The 16,626-nt window shown below is 34.1% G+C and overlaps 2 protein-coding genes across 3 annotated transcripts; one reads left to right on the top strand and one right to left on the bottom strand.

The window, feature by feature from the left end:
• Nucleotides 1-927: 927 nt before the first annotated feature.
• Nucleotides 928-3,615, bottom strand: LOC115722227 (uncharacterized). 2 transcript variants are annotated; one of them, XM_030651380.2, is made up of 2 exons: nt 3,312-3,615; nt 928-3,192 (listed from the first exon to the last, which is right to left on the bottom strand). In XM_030651380.2, the coding sequence occupies exon 2, from the start codon at nt 3,190-3,192 to the stop codon at nt 1,300-1,302; it is 1,893 nt and encodes a 630-aa protein (XP_030507240.2). In that variant the 5' UTR covers nt 3,312-3,615; the 3' UTR covers nt 928-1,299. The 2 variants fall into 2 exon arrangements, with proteins under 2 accessions (XP_030507240.2, XP_030507241.2); XM_030651381.2 differs by having other exon boundaries at nt 928-3,211; nt 3,312-3,511.
• A 10,438-nt stretch (nt 3,616-14,053) lies between these two features.
• On the top strand, nt 14,054-16,625 carry LOC115723833 (uncharacterized). The gene is made up of 5 exons (XM_061104663.1): nt 14,054-14,478; nt 14,591-14,752; nt 14,948-15,396; nt 15,481-15,686; nt 16,515-16,625. Exons 1-5 carry the CDS (start codon nt 14,054-14,056, stop codon nt 16,623-16,625), a joined length of 1,353 nt encoding a protein of 450 aa, XP_060960646.1.
• Nucleotide 16,626: the final 1 nt, after the last annotated feature.

The following is a 16,626-nucleotide window of genomic DNA, read 5'->3' as shown; positions in this document are numbered from 1 at the left end:
TGAAAAAAAATTCTAATAACATAATGAAACTATTTTTTTTATTCTTTTAATGAAATTAATAGTTTCTTTCAATGTTGATGAAACTGATTTTTAAAGTTTATATTATCTTTAGATTAATTTTTTATATTGTTTTTTCTTCAGGATGATGTTGATGAAACTGGTTTTTTTTTTTTTTTTTTTTTTTTTTTTTTTCTACTGCTTTTAATGAAATAATTAGTTTTTAACAAAAAAACAAAGAAAAAAATAGTAGTTTAAATAAAAAAAAAAACAAGTTTAATTTCTGTAAAAAAAAAAAATAATATCTATAGTTGAGATCATTTTTTATTTATTTTAATATTTTATTTTTTTAAAAAAGAAAAAATAAATAAAAAGAAACACAAATTTAAAGTTTTTTATGGCATTCCTCAAGACTTTTTCCCATATTTGTAAGTTTTTTAAAAAAATGTCATATTTAGTATAATTAAGTTTTTATTCCATATATATCAAAACTTATCTTTATTTTCCAATATTTTTGTAAATAGGCCAATATAAAATCTGCAACACCTTTAATTGGTTTATTAATAGAAATTTTATCAAGTATATGTGAAAATATAAACTAATTCAAAGACGTCGATAAATGTAATCATCCCTAGAATATTAGTTCAAAATTAGTTTACATTTGAATATTTAAAGAGCAACTATTGTTCTATTTGAAACTCGTTACTATTACAGATGACAAATGCCCAAAAATAGAAATAAAAGTCTGAATTATTGTTGTAAGATTTTGCTTATCCATTAACACTTTTTGCAGATTTGAACTAAAAGTATTCTTCATTCACAAGTCATGGTAGTTAGTCTTTACATTCTTGTATTTATCACATCCATTTTTAGCAGCATTCAAAATTTACCAGAAATGAAAATGCAACTCAATAGAAAGAAATAGAGAGATTTGAGCTAATTAAACACATTCTTTCATTAAGTATTTCAACAAAAACTCCTCATAATAATCTACAAGCGTGGGATATGCATGTATCTAAAACCATACATATGATAAAAATCAATACTTACACCAAAAAAATTAAGAATGCTACCATTTCTTTCTCAAAATGAATCACTTATATATGGAACACACTATACTATACCTCAGATTTACTTCCTCTCCGAGTAACAAAGCTGTTCTAGAACTCCTTCTACTCTCTTACCGCGCATTTAAGGCGATGCCCTCAACTCGATTTTCACTTTGTAGCGCCACAAAGCCAATTCCCTTTCGTCCAAAAGACTGGAAATGGATTCCAAAACACTGCAGATTTGCATAACTTACTATCTTACACATAGAGCATTTAAGAGAACATGAGCCAACATGAGGTCTACAAAATACTGGTGCCCAATTTGGCCATCGCGCCATCTCATCTTGGCTGGACCACGGCCATAGTGAACCCCATCGTTGCAACGGTTATCAAAATGCCATGGAAAAGTCATGTCAAAGTTATCAATCACACCAGATACAACCCCAGCTTCTCTCAACTTCTCCAAAACTACCCAATTGAAAGCCTCCATCTTGCTGGGGTTGAAGGCCAACGATCTAGCATAGCCACCCGTGGCTATTGTGGTACGGTAAAAAACTTTCGGGGCTTTCAGTCCCCTTTGCCTGACAGAATCCAAAACTTCAGCCCAAAATGAAGCTGCATAAGTTGCCCCTTTGGAGAATGCTCTAATGGTAGACCAAAAGATTCCATCATGTAAACCAGAATTCATAATTACAGTGTCTGGAACTGTGTCTTCTGAGAAGTACTTCTTTACCAAGTTCCTAAACCCTTCATCTTTCAAAGAATTCAAGCCTTGATAGTTCTGTGTTTCGTTCCAATGACCATTGAATATGCTTGTGATTCTAACTGTTTGAGAAGGGTTCTTAGGATTAGAGAAATTCATATCGAATCGTCTAGGTACAGACTGTATCTCAGGTAGATCCAACACAAAATTGAGAATGTTCCTAATTGTGTCAACATGATTAGAGTCTCCCCAAAAGAAAATCCATCTGTTACTCAAGCAATTCCAAGCAGAATCAGCTGAAAACAATCTAAATGAACAGTGTGTTGAGTAAACCCAACCATTACTCTCCAAAGACCCCAATGAGCCATCACACCATGGATTCTGGCATGGAAAATTCGCAGCCAGGCATCGGTACCGCCCATCATTTCCGATTTCACAAGCATCATTTTTGCCATGCCTAGTCCACCTTCCAGACCAAATGTCTCTACCAAAATCAGATTCCTTACAAAATTGAATCTTTGGCAGCTGAGCAGAGCTGCTGCTATTATAGAACCTGATTTGAATCTTACGAACCTCTCTATCATATGAAAATCTAGAAGGTGAAAACTTAAGACCCTCAAAGTGCCTAAACAGAAGTATTATAGTAAGATTGTATGTACCCACGAAATCTGGGTGTACTTGAAGTGAAAGAGAGTAAGACCCATTACCAAAATCTTTAACTACAGGCCTAGATTTCCATGAATCCCCAGAAAGATCAGTCTCAAAGTAATCCCCACCTAAACAACGAGGATTCTTAACCTCATCCAAAGCTTGAAACCCAAATTCATGGATTTTACCGGCTGGTAACTCGATCAAATCCTGACCGTCCAAACCAGGAATAGCAATCTCAACTGTCTTAGAATCCCTGCAAGGCAATCCTCCGGGACTTAACCACCGGGCCAGAAGATTAGACGTCACGTTTGGCTCTAACTCAGCTTCAACCCAACTCAAACTCACCGGGGTTGGAACTGGAACTACTACAGGACGAGTTAGATTCTGGTCCGACTCACTAGATATAATAGACGAGTTCTGACTCAACAATGGCTCGTAATGAGTTAGATTAAGAAGTGGGTCATCGAAATTGAAATGAGTACTCAACCGGGTCGAGTTGGTCTGGTTAACCACAATGGTGGAAGAAGAGTTCAAACGCAAACCGCCATTGATATGAGTGAGATTACTATCTAGCCCATTGGTGGTACTGACCTTCATAGTGAGGAAATCTTGGTTGGACTTCCAAGCTTCAAGAAAAGTCCTTACTGTGCAACCGTCGATGCTCCAAACCACAACCATGCCGACAAGAACAAGACTTGTCAGAAGCCCAAATCGCCAATGGAGCAATGGACTCGGCCGAGGAAGACATGGGTTTGTTAGGGATGAAGACCAGTTTACTCCCTTCTCCTTCATCTGTAAAGAGTGAAAGAAACTAATAAAATTATTAAAATAAAATAAACCCAACTATTATTTACTCATAAAGATAATAACTTTACAGAAGAGAATAGAAAAGCTTCATTTCAAGTCCTTACGATTTTCTCGAGAAAATTATACGCAAGATTTCCCAACTATCTTTCGAGAAAATCAATTGTTGTAGTTCATATATAGTGTTTTTTATATTTTTCCCTTTCGTAAGAGAAGAATGTTTTTCAAGAAAATACGGCGATTAGACACAGTTAGAAAGAATGGTTATTACATATTTTGCTGTCCTTTTTTAGTGGAATAAAATCTATAATATATATTGAGAAAAAAAAAAAAACAAATAGTAATAAAAATCATTATATTTTTATTTAAAATAAATAAATAAATGGGCTACGCGGTTGACAGAAGTTGGGAACCCAAGAATACAAGGACAGAAAAGCTTGTGAAATGTGAAGGTGGACAGAGAGGAAATTAATAGATTCTATGACGAAAATACCCTTGAGAAGTTAGAAAATTACTTCCAAGGTAGATCACCGACAAAAATGAGGTGAAGAAGACCAGGGTATTTATGTCATTTGGAGGGTTCATTATTGGATTAGTTGTTCATTTATGTATCAAAAGGGCATCACGTGAAGATGTCGTTTGTTGATTGGTTTGCCTAAATCTAATGAATATGATTCTATGAACCCAAAAGCCAAGCCATTAAGTAAGGCATATGTTGTGTGTTGTGAACTTGTGCCAACCGAAACCCATTGCCATGCACATTAAATCAACAATTAATTAATTAATTGAAGTGAATTATTCGTAACATTATTTCCTTCAATAGAAAAAGGAAAAGAAAAAATATTGGTTACATTATAGTTAGTTAAATGAATCTTTATAGCTATGGCTTAACCAGCTAGAAACATTGTTGTAAATTTAATGAAGTTATAATGATGAGAACACGTAAAATAAAACAGGAACGTTAATTACATATAAATACAAGTTGTTTTGTCATTACTTTGTCTTGACAACTTTAATATACATTTAACAATAATTAATTCATTAGGATCATAAATTACAACATTCCAAGAATGGTTTTCTTTTTTGGGTGTTAGGATGTATACAACTAATTAAATATAATTATTAATTTAAGATAGAGAAAGAGTTAAAACCTTGTTGTTGTGTTGGTTGTGTCACCAAACGATGTTCTTGAGATAATTGAAGAAAAATATATAGTTGAAGATGCAAACTTATTACTTATTTTTTGATCAATTAATGACAAGTTTTGATGGTTCTTCATGGATCACCAGCAAAAAAAAAAAACACAAACAACAACAATAATAATCATAACAATGGAATCTCTATTAATAAGACTAATAAAGGAATGAGATATATAGTTCAAGGATTGAGAGAATAGTTAGGGATTATATTTTTCTTTAATTTCCTCATATTTAGTATTCATGTTAATTAACGGTCTTGTTTAAGAATGCTAGTTTTTATTCCTTTGATTTTTGTTCTCACCTTGATTCCCTATAAATATCAATTCAATTTTCCCAATTTGTCAAATATAGTCAATATAGTAAGAGAGGCCTTTTCCATTTACTTAATTACAATCAACTCATGATTATTATTCATTTAAATTAACCCATTAATTTAATATATGTAAAATTTAATTAATAGTTAACTATTGAATATTATTGTTCATTCTAAATTTGAGAAGAAAATGAGAAATGAGAACCTTTAAAAATGCAATGTGAATTTTCACTTTGCAAGAAGAAAATTATGCAATTTTACAGGAAAGATGGTGTGGAGCAGGACTTTCATGACATGTTAATTGCACCCTTTTTGACTTTTGACTTTTGCCTTTTCTTTTCTGCTTTTCAATTTTTCCAATGGAAATTAGCAATAATTTATGTAGAGTTTGAACTGTGAAGGGCCTACTCCACTTTCTGTTTTATACTTTTCGAAGAATCACTAAAAAAAAAAAGCCAAATAAAATAAGATGTTAAATCCATGAACCGTTAAACATTATCAAAGGAGTAATTGGAAGCAAAGCAATATGTTTTTTAAGTTATGCTATCTTATTATAAATAAAGCCCTAATTTGGCTAAACTCAGTAGAATTATATGGTTTTTTTCTCATTGAGTATAAGACAAGGGAAAAAAAATACTGATGCATTAATTAGTTGTATTGTTGTGTTTGTTAGAAGTGACTAGTTTGTTAGAGTTGGTAACCCATCACCCTTATTAAAAGTGCTGATGAAAAAAATATTAAGTGTACCAGCATGTTATACATCATTATTATATGATTCTACAAATTAGCTCATCTTAGTTATTTAATGATTACAAAACAATTTAACATTTTAGCAATAAGTCAATCAATATTTTATTTTGAGATCCTTTTTTGAACTTGAAGTGGTTCAGCAATTCAGCCAATATATATTACTTAAAGTAAATACTTTTCTTTCTCAGTGCTAGCTTTGACTCAATATTTAATTTTTTTATCAAATACAAAATAATGGGGTATAGGGTGCAGTATATTTATGCTTAGTTTTGGAAGCTTGTTAATCATATTAAATTCTTAGGAATTCACATCTCAAGAACAACCAAATTAGGTACCCCTGAAAGCTGGACACTTCTATGTAATCTTGGGATACAGTTGGAGTTAAAGGCCCAAAAAAATCTAGGGACCATATTCATCAGAACAAGAATGACCTTTCTCCTAAAATGTTTATATGTATGTACATATATGGTTCCCAATTTTGACTTGAAACAAGACTATAAAGAGGTAATTTAATACCAAGTTAATGGTGTCCTTTGTGGTGGGGCTGAAGGTTTCAATTTTCCTTTTGAGTGATTTGTGCACCAGATATGGCATCTAACAAAATTGATTTTGTAGTGTTTGTGAAAGACAACATGGTTTGTTTTGGTTGGTACACTTGTATGATAAAATTCCCTTGTATTGTCTATATGTTAAAAATAACGCATCTGTGTAACCTGCATTATTACACAAATAATTTTTATAATATTAAATTCTTTACGTGTAATGCTTCATAAAATTACTCTTTAAGTATGAGACTTTTACTTAACAAGAAAAAAAAAGGTAGGGTTTGTATTTGTGGTGGCTATATATATTGGTGTGGCACCACCAACCCCACCAACTACCAACCAGCTGGTTTTTGGCCAGTGGCAATTACCAAAACAACTTAAGAATATATGATATGAATTTGTGATTTCCTCATTCATTTGAATTGGTGAGAATTGAGTTCAAATTGTTAAGGTGGTATATAAGGTTATATTATTTTACTTAGATGACTTATATTAATTACACGTACACACGTGCGGGATATGATTAGATTAATTTGGTATATGATACGGAATGCTGACCTAAATTGACTAACTAATACAATCTCTTAACTACAATGCCAACTTAGAACATCTTGTAAAATAAAACAATATCGATGTGCCAACTAACTCAAATTGTTTTGAACATTTTTAGGCCACATATTTCTCATACATATTTGGGGACAATTTAGAATCAAAGAACTGAATTCTTAACCTGGTAATTAAGAAAAATATTTCTCAAAGTCTTGTATCTAACACAAGTTAAAAGAGAAAAAACGCAGTATCTAAAAAGTACACAATCTTGTCTGTTGACATGAGTATGGTGCATTAAGTTGTTGTCTAGTGTTTTTTCAGACAGTATTGTCTAGTGTTTTTGTTTCAATTAATATTTCCCGTGTTTTTCTGATGACTTCCGCTAGCCAACATATTGCCAATATGAATGATCAACATGACCAGATACAGTTGGAGGAGGAGGAAGAGGGAGGACTACTGTGTGATGTTACTGAGGACGTCGAAGTTTTTGACAAAAAGAGTCATCGACTTTGATTTAATGCTAAATACTTTGACATCTTTGTGGCAACCAGGCAAGGGCATGTTTGTTAAAGAATTAGAACCTAACCTATACATTTTTTAATTCTATCATGAAGTAGATATTCAAAGAGTCGTTGAAGGGAACCCTTGGACTTTTAATAGATTTCAATTGATCTTTAAACGTCTGAAGGAAGGCAAGGATCCTAGCTAGAAGTGTTCGTCTCTATCATCTTGATATGTGGGTACAACTTCACAACCTCCGAACAGGCTTCATGACTGAGGATAATGCTAGGAATGTTGGTAATTACATCAACTTGTATCTCAAACCAGATTCGAAGAATTTCATGGGCATTTGGAGAGATTATTTATGGATTAGAGTTTCAGTTAATATAGAGAAACCATTGAAGAGAAGAATCAAACTTAAAAGAACTAATGACGACTGGCTGTGGTGTCAATTAAAATATGAATTTGTACCAACATTTTGCTTCATATGTGGCATAATTGGCCACTCTGAAAAATTCTGCCAGCGATTATTTGATAACCCACTCGAGGAAATTGAAAAACCCTATGGGTTATGGATGAAAGCAGAGCCAAGGAGGAGAAAGCAAAGGATAGGTGCACAATGGCTGCGTACTGAAAGTGAGGCTGATAAGCAGTTCTCCGATGAAGTTAAAATCTCAGACGCACGCTGACGGTAATGCATTCAATGATGCATATAATTTCGTCTAGGAAAATAGGGGTAATGTTGGCATGACTGAGGGGAGTAATGGTGGAGATTTACAAATATTAAATGCTCGGGGGAATAATGGCATATTTACAATAATTTAGCAAAAATAATTACCAGCAAGAGTATGTGAGAATTTGAGAAATGATACTTTAATTATCTCTGATACGAAGAGAAGACGAACTGATAAGGAAGGTATCGAGACATTTAGTGATGAAGAGGAGAATATGATCCTTGACTCTATTGGGCTTTCAAAAAATGAGTGTGCGGTGGATCCTGGGGTCCAGGCCCACTAAGGATTATGAGCATCCTCAGCTGGAATTGTCGTGGGCTTGGGAACCCACGGGCTTTACAATTCCTTAAAGATCTCGCGATCCATAAGCGGCCCAAGTTTGTATTTTTGTGTGAAACACTTTGTAAAAATGACACTCTTTAAAGACTTTGTGTTTCTTTGGGTTTTGAAGGTCTTTTGGCTGTTGATGTCGTTGGATGAAGTAGAGGTATAACATTATTATGGAAAATTAAAGATGATGTCCACTTGCTAGGTTACTCTGATCGCCATATAGATGTTACTGTTAGAGATGGAGACAATGGTGAGTGGTGGTTAACTGGCTGTTATGGGAAATCGAATCGCAATCTTTAGTTCAAGACATGGAATCTGCTAAGAAGTCTGGCTGAGCAATATGATCTACCAGGGTGCATTATAGGAGACTTGAATAATGTGGTAAGTCAAGATGATAAAAAAAGGTGGCAACCCATATCCCGAGTGGCTAATTGAAGGCTTCAACAAAGCCTTAACAAATTGCAATTTATGTGATTTTGAAATTGAAGGATACTCGTATACATGAGAGAAGGGGAGAGGGACCGATCTTTAGATTGAAGTTCGATTGGATAAAGCTCTTGTTAATTAAAAATGGCTAGACATCTTCACATTAGCTAAACTCCTTAATCTCGACATTTCTAGTTCAGATCATTGCCCAATTCTTCTTATTCATAGGAATAATGATGTAATTGTTGTTAAACAGAGCTTTAGATTCGAGAATGCGTGGCTCTGTGAACCGATGTGTACACAAGTTGTGAAAGATTGTAAAGCCCTAATCTATAGGGACGCCATGTGTGATTTTATAAACTAGTTTAGTACTAATAGATTAATTAATTATAAAAAATCATGATAATATTAAAAACTTAACTAAAATAAAATACTAAAAACAAATATTATAAAGGCATAAAAAGCGTGTTCAGGGATCCCTGTTATAAATTTTTTTACAAAAGAATTATATACGACGATGACTCAAAAATATAAAACCAAAATACACAATAGATACAGTACATTCTGGAGAAGACTGTCACCTCATGGTTGATCTAGCTTTTCTTTTCCTTTGCTTGCACCACATAGCACATGTGAGTCACAAAGACTTAGTAAGAAAAATAATAATAATAATCATATAGTTTATTAATCGAATATTATCATTTATACACAATAAGAATCAAACTATTACACATTGTTCATAAAATAAAATCCAAATCACTACTGGCATCTGCCACGAATAAACATTAGTTTACAAATATTTGGTAACACAAAACTATTATACCAATAATAGAATTCATATTCATTTAATCATATAAATAATATATATATATGTTACCTCATAAAGTAACCATCTTCATAACATCATGTTGCCTAATCAGGCAAGTCGATGCTTTAATTTGATAATCTTGTATTGCATCGCCTAATCAGGCAAGCCCGTGCCATAGCCTGGCACCCATATGTCGCAACTGTATCACCTAATCAGGTGCGCCTGTGCCAAAGACTTGCACCCGTATATCATATAATTGCATCACCTAATCAGGGTAAGCCCATGCCACAATCTGGCACCAATATATCACATCGTCTAATCAGACGAGCTCGTACCTACGCCTGGTACTTATCATATATCACTGACGCCCGTACTTACGCCCAGTACATTGCTAAGAAAATTGCATCACCTAATCAGGTGAGCCCGTACCTACGCTCAGTACTCATCATATATATATCACTGACGCCCGTACTTACGCTCAGTATGTCGCTAGGAAAAATCGCATCACATAATCAGGTGAGCTCGTACCTACACTCAGTACTCATCATATATCACTAACGCCCGTACTTATGCCCAATACGTCACCAGGAAAAATTGCATCACCTAATTAGGCGAGCTCGTACCTACACTCGGTACTCATCATATATCATTGACGCCCCTACTTACAACCAGTACGTCGCCAGGAAAATCGCATCACCTAATCAGGTGAGCCCGTACCTACGCTCAGTACTCATCATATATCACTAATGCCCATACTTATGCCCAGTACGTCGCCAAAAAAATTGCATCACCTAATCATGTGAGCCCGTACCTACGCTCAGTACTCATCATATATCATTAACGCCCATACTTACGCCTAGTAAGTCACCAGGAAAATTGCATCACCTAATCAAGTGAGCCCATATATCACATGCATAATATCATCACATTATCAATACTCAACCAATCAATCTTTTCATTATATAACAATATTAACTATATCTCAATATTAATCAATTCATTGCAATACTAATTGTATTACATACAACGTACTATGCAGTACAATATATTTTTCTTACCTTTAATCTATGTTCATATATTTCGGCCAACCCAAGTGGAGAACTATCCCCGATGATCTCGACCCTATGTCATAACAACGTAAACCAATAAGTGTTTATCCCAAAATACTACTTAATATTCACATAAGACAATTGAGGATTTTCTACGAAACCCCACGGTATAAATACACTTAAATAAAACTTATATTTTGGCTCTAAAACATACACCATATTGTAGAGCTTATCGCAAGCTTCAAAACGGTATATAGAATGTCCAAAACGGACACCCAAGTCAAAAGTTATGACAAAAATACGATTTCTGATCTCTTAGGAATTTCTAAAAACTATGAAATTCGAAAATCTCAACTTTCGCACTCACCAAAACACTACCAAAACTTATCCAAATCACTCCAAACTTCACAGGGCATATATATACCATAAATATTACCATCCTTATGTAACAAAAATAAAAATTGAACCCTTGAATGAAAAACGTCATTAATGTTCAGACTAAGCTTTAAAAAGTTCTAAACTCGATTTCTAACTCAAAATCACCTCAAATTCAACAAGAAAATATTGATACTAGTCCCATGACTACCCGAGAATAATCCTATAAGATTAGAACCTTCATAACTATTCTAATTCACAAAATTCATGTACGAAACTAATTATTTTTAAACGTAAAGCAAAATTAAACTATACCTTAAGCTCTCCTTCTTCAAGGATTTGCTATCCTGCTATTATTATTATAAAATAATATTATAATAATAATAATATAATATTAATAAAAATATTAATAAAAATTTTATTATTAATAGTTATTTTATTATTTCTTAGCCACTAAGAAATCTCTACTTCTAGGGTATTTGGCCAACTTCGAGTATCTCAAAATACCTCGATATTTCTAAAATCAACTTATCTCAATAATTCCATTAATATTTTTAACTAAAATCATTGTGACATTTTTGGCCTCCAATCGGATCTCCAGGGTTGCCGAATTTGAAAATATTTTTATGTCACAAAAAACTCATATTATATCCACGTATTTTAAATAAATCTCTATAATTAATAAATTATGCTTATATATCCACTTATTGAATTTTCAGGGTCACCGAACTTGAAAATATTTTTATTCCACATATAGCTTGTATTACATTCACACATGTTATATAAATCTCCGTAATTAACAAATTACGCTTATTAACTCACTTATAGAAAAATTTAAATTTTATGCTGAAATATATTAGTAGGATCATAATCCCACTTATTACCTGATTAACTCATAATATAAATATAAACCTTAATTATTTACCATTAGACTTATCGGAATATTACAAGGATGGTTGGACATTGTGTCCTTCGAATCAAGTCACTAAGAAAGTGGTTTATTGCAGCAGGCTGCTTGCAGATTTGAGGCAGAATTTCACTGGTAACTTTAAAGATAGAATTTGACAGCACCGTAATGAGGTCCGAAAATGGAAATAAGGAAGGGATCCTACTTCAGTTGCAAACTATAGAGAAGCTGAAAAAAAAAATATTTGAGGTTTACATCGGAAGAGAAGTGTTTTGGAGGCAAAGATCTAAGCAACTTTGGCTCCGAGAGGGTGATCAAAATAGCAAGTACTTTCATGCTTATGCTACGGCTAGAAAAAGGCACAACTCAATATCCCAACTTCAAGACTCACAAGGCAACTGGGTTAATTGGTCTAATGGCTTGTTTGAGGTAATTGTTGATTACTTTAATAGCTTATTTTATTCTTCTAATGTTGACACTTTTATGGTTATCAACAATATATCGTGTACTGTAACAACAAGTCAAAATGAAGCTTTAATTGCCCCTATCACCGATGATGAAGTTTGGATAGCTCTTTTCCAAATGCACCCTGACAAATCTCCTGGCCCCGATGGTATGACTCTAGTTTTTTACCAAAGATGTTAGAGTATTGTTGGATCGGATATCGTTACACTTGTAAGGAATTTTTCGGCTAATGGTGATATGCCACACAGTCTCAATGATACCAATTTGGTTCTTATTCCAAAAACCAAAAGTCCTACTTCTATGAATGATCTTAGACCGATATCACTATATAATGTCCTTTACAAAGTTCTGTCAAAAGTTCTGGCCAATGGTCTTAAGATGGTTCTACCGCAACTTATATTCGATAGAGCGCATTTATTCCTGGAAGGTTGATCGTGGACAATATCATGATCTCTTTTGAGGTCATTCATTACTTAAAAAGGAAAAGGCAGGATAAATAAGGCTTTATGGCTTTGAACCTAGATTTTAGTAAGGCTTATCATCGAGTTGAGTGGGATTTCCTTCGTGACATGATTCACAAGATGGGTTTTGCTGATCATTGGATTCATTTGGTGTTGAAATGTGTCTCATTAGTACGGTATACTATTATGTATAGTGGTAGAGAGATGGGCCCCATTGTCCCTAAAAGAGGGATTCACCAAGGGGATCCCTTGTCCTCTTATTTGTTTCTCATCAATGCAGAAGGCTTCTCGTCTTTGATAAAGAATTTAGAGAGTACAAAGCAGATTAGAGGGTGTAGAGTGGCCAATGGTGCTCCTGTTATCTCACATATGTTATTCACAGACAATAGTTATTTGTATTGCAGTAGGGCTAAGCATCGAGCAGGTTGATCGAGTTTCGGGTTTGCGGGTTTGGAGTTCAAAAATTTGTACTCGAACCTGACCCGTGAAATGTTTTGCGTTCGTGGGTTTCGGGCTCATGGGTTTGCGGGTCTGCGGGTTTGGGTTGACTGGATTGGCCGGGTCAACAGGTTGACCCGATCAACTCGTTAATGTTTTTTTTAAAAAAAATCAAATTTTATATAATTTTTTCTAGATATTAAATTAAGCATATAAATTATAAACTTATAACGCCATAATCTATATTCGTTAGATTAAAATAAAATAAAAAATACATTAATTTCAAATCTAAAATACTAAAGTCAAGTTTCAAACTATATATAATATATTATATATTATTATTTTTAATATATTATTTATGTAATAAAAATAAAATGATTGCATTTTAGGGTTTAATTTTTATTTTTAATATATTATATATGTAATAAAAAAAAATAATAAAAAGTGATCGGGTTGGCGGGCAGGTTTGGTTTCAACCCGAAACTCGGTGACCATAAAAAAACTAACTTGCGAACTTGCCCAATGGTGTACCGGGTTGAACCCAGCTCGCCCCAACAAACAGAATTTTTAAAATATTTGGATTGAGTGGGTCGAGTCCGGGTGGGTTGGTCGGGTCTAGGTCAAACCCGGTCAAAATGTTCAATCTTATATTACAGGGCTAATGAAAGAGAAGCGAATAGTGTTCTCCGATTATTGAAGACTTTTGAGATTGCTTCTGGGCAAGTTGTGAACATGAATAAATCGTCAATCTATTTCAACACCAATACCCCTACTGAGAACCGTGCTCGAATCTGCCAACTAATAAACATTCAAGCAGTTGATGGTTTGAGTTTGTACTTGGATTTGCCATGTTTAGTGGGTAGAGATAGGAACACAATTCTTGGCTTTCTGAAGGATAAATTGTAGAAAAGGATTCAGCATTGGGAAACAAAGTTCTTAACAAAAGCAAGAAAGGAAACACTTCTGAAAATTGTTGCACAAGCTCTACCGTGCTATGCTATGTCTGTTTTTCTACTTCCTTTGAAAATATGTCAAAGCCTTGAAAGCATTATGAGTGACTTTCGGTGGCAGTCTTCTAAGAGCAAGAAGGGAGTTAGCTGGGTTAGTTGGAAGAAACTTTGCAAGCATAAGATCTCTGGTGGATTGGTCTTTAGGGATTTTAGAAATTACAATCTTGATTTGTTAGGAAAACAAGCTTGGAGGTTGCTAACTGATGAATCCTCTCTGGTTTGCAAAGTATATAAAGCAAGATATTTTCCCAATGGTTCCTTTCTCACAGCTGCACTTGGGAACAATCCTAGCTTTATATGGAAAAGCATACTTGAAATAAAGGATATCATCAAAGCAGGTGCTCGAATGCAAATTGGTAATGGCCAAAACACAATGATCACAACTGATCCATGGTTACTTGATTTAGAACAGCCGTTTGTATGCTCTACACACCCAAGCTTAATAGGTAATAAAGTGGCTAATCTAATACAAGTTAATCATCACTGTTGGGATGTTGAAGTGGTTTTAAGACTTGTTTAACCCCAGAGACCATGGACTGATTTTGGAGATTCCTCTTACCAACTCAAATGTAGTCGATTGTTGGAATTTGATTAGAGATGCATCATGTTATTACTCACTGAAGAGTGCTTATAGATTCTTGCAACAGGAGGTTGATGTTGATTTACAAAATAATGAGTTTTGGAAGAAGTTCTAGAAAATTAAGGTGTCTGCCAAGGTGTTGCACTTCAGGTGGAGAGCTATCATTGGATGTTTGCCCACTAAGTCTCAACTTCAAACAAAACATGTATTTGTTAATGTTTTATGCCTTGTTTGTCAAATTAATGAAGAATCCATCATCCATGTTTTAGTTTTATGTCCTTTTGCTCAATCCTGTTGGCATAGGACTGCTGTCAGCACTGTTGCTGCAACAGATGGGGATTTCAAAAAATGGTTCCAGGATGTAACTCAAAGTGGTAATGCCTATACTTCTACAAAAATTTTAATGATAGCTTGGCAAATTTGGCTAACTCGTAATGATGTGCTATGGAATCAAAGATCAAAATTGGCAGCAAATGTAGTCTTCATAGCAAAATCTCACTTTAATCAATGGTATTGCGCTCAACAAAACCAGTTGGAATCTCTCCTTGTTCATAACAACCAAGGATTGATTATAGAGCATTGGACTAAACATGTGGCTAATATGATTAAGGTTAATGTTGATGGGGCTATATTTGAAGCAAATTGTTCTTTTGGGTTTGGTTTCATTGCCCGAGATAGTAATGGACTTATGCTTAACGTTGTTTCGAAGAGTCTCCCTGGCCATGTTACAGCTGAAATAGCTGAGACTTTTGGTATAAAGGAGGCCCTAAGTTTGATAAAAGGCAAGGGATGGTAGAGTATTCTGCTTGAAACTAATTGTTTGGTGGCTGTACAAGGCAGCGACAATGTAAAGAAGCTGCCATCTGCATTTGGTTTACTAGTTTGGGATTGTAAACAACTCCTTGCTGAGTTAGGTAATGTCAATTTAAGATTTGTTAAGCGTTCTGTTGATAAGGTTGCGCATTTTATTGCACAAAGTGCTTGTTCCTTGTCAGCTCGTGTTTTTCATTTTCATGATTTCCCTGTAGAATTGCTAGACATTGTAATGGTTGAGTCTTTAATCTAATAAAATGTCATAATTTCCATTAAAAAAAAACACACACACGAGTTAAAGGGTAGTGCAATTTAGGGCCGACAAAAAGAGGTGGACACGATAACTCAACTCGAAACCTGCACGAGAGTTAGTGGGTTCGGGTTGACTCATCTAACCCGTTTAATAAACGGATTGTGTTCAGGTTAACATGGCTAACACGAAATTGACCCGTTATTGACCTATTTAAAATTATTTTAGTATTTTAACGTGTCATAAATGGGTTATAAACGTGTCATTAATTGACATGTTTAAACAAAATATGCTTATAAACGGGTTACACGGGTTGTGTAGTGTCCACCCATTTATAAACGGGTCGTGTTCGGGTCTCGACACGACACAAATACGACCCGCGAACATAAATTGCCACCTCTAATGCAATCTAGTCAGAATACCTTAAGGAAAAAATAAAGATGAAATTTAAAGACAAATCATAATAGAAGACTTCGATTGGATAACTAAGCTATTATAGAATCATTTTATACAAACAAAGGTGAGAACACACCAAGGTTCTATCAGAAAGTGATTGATTGTGCTAAATTTTGGCTTTTGTTTTTTTGAAAATTCTGGCTACAAATATTCTGCCAAGTTTTATTTGTAGATAAAACCTATGAAATCAGTGATAAGCAATGGCTCTACTTAGATAATAGTTTGTAATTGCAAAAAAAAAATGTTTATTTTGTGGTAATTGGCAATACCGCGTTCTTGGATTGCTACAATAAGTTAATACTAATAAGATATCAAAATAACTATTATCAAGTTTCATATTTCATATTTCAGTTGCGAACCAACCATAAAGATGAACATGAATATGCCAATCAGCCGTTAGTTCGGATGATTGGGGCCTTAGGTTCCAAAGTCCAAAGTCAGAGTTCGAGTAACCCACCTTGAG

This window comes from Cannabis sativa, chromosome 9 (assembly GCF_029168945.1).
Source record: "Cannabis sativa cultivar Pink pepper isolate KNU-18-1 chromosome 9, ASM2916894v1, whole genome shotgun sequence".
In the NCBI taxonomy this organism is placed as follows: Eukaryota; Viridiplantae; Streptophyta; class Magnoliopsida; order Rosales; family Cannabaceae; genus Cannabis; species Cannabis sativa.
Note: the sequence above shows the minus strand (reverse complement) of the source record. Positions and strands in the feature narration are given on the sequence as shown.